Below are 7629 nucleotides of genomic sequence, written 5' to 3' on the forward strand. Positions count from 1 at the left end.
AAATGTTGTCACGGTTTGGTGTCATAAACATTTTAAGTTCAATTGAGATCTACAAATGAAAGATGAAATGATTTTTGACGGTATGAAGTTGTGGAACTCTCATGTTAACAAGCTATCAAAAATTCAAGACCACAGCACATCCAGGTCAAAAGATACAAAAAACGGAAATTCTGCTAAAATTGGCCTTGACCTTCATCTTCCCAACACAATACCAAATATCATCGTAATCCATCCAGCCGGAAGCAGACAGGCAGACAAACAAACACAACCCAAACTAATTATATCTCAATTTTTCATGGAGATATTGTTGAGCCAGCGTTTAAAAGAGACGTGTTCTTTGTGTAAACAAACGCTACCTGAGTATTTGCACTGCGGAATACTTATTTGACTGGCCCACTAACCATGTTGACCTTTGTAACTCTAACCCTTGGCGCATTGAACCATCGAGGTCAGCATTGTGTGTTGTAAGAAGACGATGTACGATGTCGTCTGACAACGCTTCCAACACCCTGGGTTTCCTCAGCCGACATGTGTTCACCACGGCCCTGTGGTGCGCTGCGGCTCTCTGCGTGGTTGTGCTGCTGAAGGGTACGGTGGCTGTGGTGCGGTCTCTGCGGAACCTGTGGGCCCTGGAGAAGGTTTTCCCCGTCCCGCCGAGAGCACACTGGCTGCTGGGGCACATGGTGTTTGTGAGTGGACTGTGATCAATTTATGATACCCTACCCAGGACCAGGAGCTCTAGAGAATGTGTTCGGCAGCCAAGGCAGGTGCTTCCGAGGACCTTAGATATGTATTTCGGGAAGAGTCATGCAGGGTGAACTCTCCCTGCATGGATCTCCCTGATTGCATATCTAAGATCCTCGGGAAAACCCGCCTTGGCTGCCGAACACATTCTCTGCCGACCTGAGTGGCTAAAAGCCTGGCTTCCAGGGTAGTAATACCCATAAGACTGACATAAGAGGTTTCAAGCAGAAGCTTTATACTCGCATTTGCAATTGTCCCCGCCCCGGCGTTATGTTTGACATAATGAGTCAACTGGAATGTCCACCTGTTCGGGCTGACAGGCTCGCTACATTAGACAGGTGTACCTACGACGAATAAGGGCTGCAAGACATTTAACAGGGGTAGGGGAAGGGCTGGTAAGGCCCCCTTTCCACTAGACGGCGATCGCGCTGCGCTCTCACTGCGACCTAAATAGGATATGCGTAACCTTCGCTTTCACGCTGGGTATATCATACAAAACGTAAACGTGTGACTGACAAGACAACAAAACACAGAAAGTGTAAAAAGATTCGTTTCTTTTCTATAAAATTCGTTGAGAGATCTGTCAAATCTTAGGTCGCAGAGAGAGCGCGGCAAGAGCGCCGTCCTAGTGGAAAGGGGGTATTACGACAGTTTCCGCTTTCTTTCTCACTTGTTGCCAAGCCAATGTTCCAAAAAATATTATTCATTTCATTTTTCTAGTATCCACGTCAAAATTCTTGCTTAGTTCGCACACCCGTTGCCAGGAATATTGGCATTTAGTCACAAAACTTGGTACATTATCAAAACGTAACATGCTCGCTCTAATTTTTCCCATTGAGCGGCGGTTCAAAGGAACGACCGACAACCACTCTCAACACAAATGATTTGCCTTCCAAAATGCAGGAAAATGCACGTTTGAATGATCAAAAATCCAGAATTTCCACAGACAAGTCCAGACCCCCTTAGATTGCGAGCGTCTTTCTAAAAGTTTTTTTTACAAAACAATTTGGGAAGCACTGATGGACTATGGATGGCGGGAACGCAATTCTAACTTGTTCTGACCCTGCTTTAATGTGTGTGTGCGTGCGTGCGTATCTGTCTGTGTATTTGTGTTTCTGGATATTTGTGGCCAACATAACTTAACACCTGGCCTTAAGAACCCCTGGGTGGATTGTCATGATATTTGGTAAGTGGATGGGGACTGGAATGACAAAGGTCAAGGTCGATTTTTGACCCCTTCGTATTGAACCTTGGTACTGTAGCAGAATTTCCGTTTTTTGTATCTTTTGACCTGGACGTGCTCTGGTCTTGATATTTTGGTGGCAGTTAGCTTATATTGGAGGAAAGTGTTATCGCTGTTGTGAAGACTGAGCTAACGCGCGTCTATCACCCCCATTCTTTGCCTTTGTGAATACCCCGCAATAATACCAGCACTTGTCATCTTTGTAGCAGGTTGAGTGAAATAACTCAAATCGTGGGGCAACATGAACTAGACAAGTGTGACACAAATAAAGTAAATGAATCATTCTATGAAAAACCTACTAACCCACTATCTTTACAGCTAAGTCAAGGTGATCGTCACATCCATGAGATAACGTCGGAATGGTTCCGACAATATCAGCGTGGGTACATCTTTAGACACGGTGCAGCGATGGGGCGACTGGTAGTAACCCATCCAGACGACGTGCGAGCGGTACTGATGCGGACAGGTCTGAATACATGTAGTCTTAGATTATCAAACACCCATATGTTGTACATCAGTCATTTTAAGTCGGTATGTTTGGATATTAACGGGCTCACTAGGTAAAAAGAAAGGAATATAAATGTAGGATATCATTTAATGACATGAGCTTCTAATTGGTAAGAAGTTAATAGTTATCATACTGAAAATAAGCAATTTATGCTTCGCGTGTCCATGTACGTGTTTATGAGTGCGTGTTAGTCTGTTATCTTTGATGATTGTCTTATTTCGTTTGATTTCCACAGACCATAAGCTCGAAATCTTCTACGGCATGTTGAGACCATGGCTTGGTTCGTGAAGTTCAATCTGTTTTGATACGGACATATATTTGATCATATTTTATTCTTTCGATTTGTTGCATTTATGAATCTCGCTAGAAAGTATATCAGTCTATGACTTGTTTAACACCTATGGGGTGCTCAGCTTTTAAACCTTATGCCATGTACAAGAGTGGACGAAATCGTTATGTATGCATCTCTGACTCTTGTGATTTAACAGGTGATGGTCTCCTTCTAAGTAGCGGGCCCAAGTGGTTCCGGAACCGCCGCCTCCTCACACCGGGCTTCCACTTCGAGATCCTCAAGCCGTACGTTAGGCTCTTCTCGGAGAGCACAAACGTCATGCTGGTAGGCACTCTCTATGGGTTTCAAATCATAGAGCGAGTACTAGTATCAGTATCAAAACTGATGGCTACTTTAACGTTCCCAACTCTTCTAGACACCACACGGAAATACAAGTCAGCGTAAGTGACTTATAATGGTTTCATAGACAGTAATAATATCAAGACTTAAATCTTAGAATTAAACTAGAAATACACGACTTCCTATCTTAGCAAACTGATGTTTCCCTATACAACTAACAAACAAGCAAACACACCAATGTCCTACAAATGCACCAAACCAGAAATGGCACGGAAAAGTTAGTAATACTTACTTGCTTCAATAAGGTTATGTTTATGTAAGTATACTCATACAATTCTAAGGTCTCGCATATTATTCCAAACTCTACACACAGGATAACTGGAAAGATCTGAAGCCTGGGTCATCCATTGACGTGTTTCACTACCTGAGTCTGATGACGTTGGACAGCATGCTGAAGTGTACACTCAGTCAAAACACCAACTGCCAGACCAGGTGGGAACAAAATATTGTTTGTAATGATAGAATGTTTATTTGCAAGTTCATGCCCGTAGGCTAATTGCAGATACATGGTAGAAACAAGATAGGGAATATGCATGTAACAATGAACTGTGATAAATATTACCATACAAAGAGTTTTTGTGATTTTAAGAGGAAAGTGGCTTTCTGTTCGTCCGTAAATGTGGGAAAGATGGGGAATATAATTGTGATGTCTTTAAACAGTGTGGTTCTTTCGGTATGACGATAGCTTACGTGGACTTAATGGCAATGTGTTTTCTTTTCACAGCTTAAGACATTGTTTAATTATCTGCTCTCTCACACTACATTGTGTTTATTGTGTTTATTATAGTGTTTATCAAGAAACCTTTTAGCCCTATAAGTCTCTCACTTGTTCTGCATTATCGTATTAGTGACTGTAGAAGTCGACACAAATGAGAAGTATTCTCAGTCAGTAACTTTTGGTGATTTCGAAAATACATTTTTAGAAACAACCTTTTAGCCCTTACATACCGGATTGAATGAGACTTTGAAACTATCGTAAGATTTTGCTGAGACCTGACCAGCGCAGCCTGGCATGGCTGACCTCCTGGCCGGGGGGCTTCTGATTCCAGTCACGTGACGTCGTTCGAGGCCGCTAATTAACTAAAGTGATTTGCGCTCACTTGCTCCCAAAGAAAGACGTCGACAGAGCCATTTTTGGTCTAATACTCTAACAGTTAAGGCGGCGTAAGGCCTCGTAGCTATCGGTCAGCATCGCGATTATAGGATATACACCGATATAGTCAACGGTACATGCACACTTAATTTTCGTAGGAGGGTCACTATGTAATTGCCTTATTTTTCCTGCATGACGCCAGCACAGAATACATGGCATGCGCATCCACTTATGTTTGTATGTATTTCTGTAACGTGAGCTCTACATTTCCAATCGCTAGGAATACCAACGACTACCTCTCATCCATCCACGAACTAGCTGAGCTGGCAATACAGAGAGCGAGGTCCATTGTTTATCTTCTGAGCGACTTCGTGTATGGCCTCTCGCCTAGTGGAAGAAGGTTTTGTCCCCTTTTATGATATCAATTTGGTACTTTGAGAATTTTGAATTGAGTCAAATCTCTTAAATCTCTTACTCGATCTGCATGATCGTGTTAGTGACTGTAGAAGTCGACACACGTAAAAATATTCTCAGTCAGTAACATTTGATGATTTCGAAAATACATTTTTAGAAACGATGCATTTACACCCATACGTTTACATCCATACCTAGGCATAAGGCCGCCTGCAGCACTGTTCACAAGTACTCGGAAGAAATCATTCGCCAGCGTAAAAACGCTCTGAAGAAACAGTCTGATGGAGACAGGGCCAAGAAGTATCTGGACTTTCTTGACATTCTGTTGAGGGCAAAGGTACGTATAGCAAACATGCCTCAATGTGTATGATGTATTTTAACAATATTAATGGCAACAATTGCAGCTGTTCTGACCTTTAAAGATTACGTTGCAATTATCATACAAACTTAAGATTGTATCGCCAAAAAGCAGTTACTCTTAAGAAACTGGATATGATTTTAGTCATGGGAATGAATATACAAAGCCATATGTATCCATGCATTCCTAAATCAAGCGAAATGTTCCAGGATGAAGATGGAAACGGCCTGACTGATGCTGAGATCCGTGACGAGGTGGACACCTTCATGTTCGAGGGACACGACACCACAGCCAGCGGGCTGGCCTGGACCCTGTACTGTCTGGCTCGTCATCCGGGACATCAGGAGAAGTGCAGGAAGGAGGCACAGGAAGTACTACAGGGGAGAACGGAAGTGACGTGGTGAGGGACTTAGCACATGTATAAACTGATGTGAGAATAAAAGGCAAACTATTTTTTCGATTCAACTCAGGTATGCACAACCAAAACACAAGACAAAGGAAGAACGTAAGATCAGTTAACTCAAAATCAAACCAACGACAGGTTACGATACTAGTAATGTAGGGATTGAAGTCCTTAAGATTTCATGCATTGGAAATGTCATTGCCATATTTAAAAGCCTCATTCACGCAGATTCTAGTATAAATAACCGGTCACCCCAAACTACATGTATTGTTTGCGCTTCCTTGTTAACCTTTTTTTTCTATAAATTCAGTTGTTTCTCCGCACTTCTTTTAACCCTGGTATGACTAAGTTACGTTTGAACTCCTTATAGCAATTCTTTAGGTGATTTTTCTTTGCATTTTGACCCTGTTAGTTTCTTATCCAACAAACATGGTTAACTATAAGTTTGTGTTACGTTTATACTATAGATATGTTGTGTTCCAAAAAGTAAAAAGGAAAACAATCATCCCGAAATGTTCCAAATAAAACATTCCAAGATAGGTATCATAGATGATAGAAGAAGCTCTTTATTAGCACGGTCGTCATTCGATATTCATCTATTTCCTCACACACAGGGAAGACCTACCGTCGATGAAATACATCACGTTGTGTGTGAAGGAGAGCCTGAGGCTGTACCCTGCGGTTCCGGAGATATTACGAACCGTGGAAACACCTCTTACCTTCAGCGATGGGAGGACCGTACCCGAAGGTAAGCCGTACCCGAAGGTAAGCCGTACCCGAAGGTAAGCCCTGTCACATTACGCGAAAATCGATCGGCCGTCGATTCTGTGAGCTCTAAATGACATTTTCGTGAGTAAGACGTCAGGTGTTCTCACGATCATCCCGCGATTTTTCGGGATCGCCGGCGATTTTCAGGGGTCGTACGATGGTCGCGGTGCACTGAAACATGTTCTCAATACCCCACTCACATTAGGCGAAAATCGATCGGAAGACTAGTCTACGAGCTCTAAATGACATTTTCGTGAGTAAGACGTGTTCTCACGATCATCTTGCGATTTCTAAGGATCGCCGGCGATTTTCAGGGGTCGTACGATGGTCGCGGTGCAGCGTAAAGCCCCGGTCACAAGAATCGTACGATTGACTGCGATGGAGGTTTTATGCGCGGCATAAGCGCAGCACGTCGTAAGTCGGGGAAGAATCGGACGCAATGGTTTAAATATATGAAGCCGTGGTCACAAGGATCGTAGTGCATCGTACGATGAGGTCATTAGAGCATATCTGCGTCAATCGCAGGTAAATCATAGTAAATCGGGGAGCCTCGTATGACGAAAATAGGGCTGAAATGGATTTTGAACATGTTCAAAATTTCGCTATCGTCGTAAGATTTTATTTGCCCCCAAAGCAGACTTCATTACGGCAATTTTTGTCTACTGATGAGGTTTTAGATTTATGAATTTTTAGCATGTTGTGATGGTTTCAATTTCCCCTGATATTGTCGATATTGACGAAAAGGGAAAATATATCAGTCGCAACTGCCACAATCGCAACCAGAGAACAGCGCGCCCCGGACAGGTGATGCAGACAATTGTTTGATCGCTTCATGCACGTGAGTTTATAATTAGATCAAATCTCAGCTCTCGTCGGTCTTGGGTCAGTTTACCATAATCGTAATAACCATGGGGACAACTCAAACATAAAGGCAGGCTCTATGAGTCGGAAACATATATGATATAATGCTTATGATATGATTTTTGTATGATGGCATCTTTTTGTTGATAGCATATCATGATACAATCTTCGAAAGAGCCTGACACGTATAGCCGGCAAGCAGGCCGAGATAAACATACCAGTACTCACGCTTGATTTGAACTTTTGCTTATAATACTCTTGTTGTAATGGTCTTTTTTAATTTCTTTTTACAGTTAAAGATATTATAGGAAGGTATTCAACAGCTATGTCCACATTTTGTTGGTTAAAGAAGCACAAAAACGGTCAGACGGCTATACAGAAAAGACACAAGTGAAAAATCGTACGACGCTGGAACAATTTTGAACATCATCCGATGCTCTCCGATGCTCTGCGATGCTCTGCGATGGCTGATTTTGCTTACGATTTAGCTGCGATCCACTGTGATCATCGTGCGATAGGCGTAATAGCTTTGTGACCGGGGCTTAA

The 7629-nt window shown here is 42.6% G+C and overlaps 1 protein-coding gene across 1 annotated transcript in view; it reads left to right on the plus strand.

Annotated features, from left to right (window-relative positions):
* Window positions 1-375: 375 nt before the first annotated feature.
* Window positions 376-7629, plus strand: part of LOC118418338 (cytochrome P450 4B1-like) — a 10285-nt gene continuing 3031 nt past the window's right edge. The window contains exons 1-9 of the mRNA XM_035824217.1: window positions 376-689; window positions 2306-2453; window positions 2731-2775; window positions 2984-3111; window positions 3500-3618; window positions 4560-4679; window positions 4892-5030; window positions 5261-5451; window positions 6069-6202. Coding sequence (XP_035680110.1) covers window positions 483-689; window positions 2306-2453; window positions 2731-2775; window positions 2984-3111; window positions 3500-3618; window positions 4560-4679; window positions 4892-5030; window positions 5261-5451; window positions 6069-6202 — 1231 coding nt within the window. The 5' untranslated portion in view covers window positions 376-482. The remainder of the gene's footprint in view (window positions 690-2305; window positions 2454-2730; window positions 2776-2983; window positions 3112-3499; window positions 3619-4559; window positions 4680-4891; window positions 5031-5260; window positions 5452-6068; window positions 6203-7629) is intronic.

The sequence above is a fragment of the Branchiostoma floridae genome, chromosome 1, assembly GCF_000003815.2.
Source record: "Branchiostoma floridae strain S238N-H82 chromosome 1, Bfl_VNyyK, whole genome shotgun sequence".
NCBI classification, from domain to species: Eukaryota; Metazoa; Chordata; class Leptocardii; order Amphioxiformes; family Branchiostomatidae; genus Branchiostoma; species Branchiostoma floridae.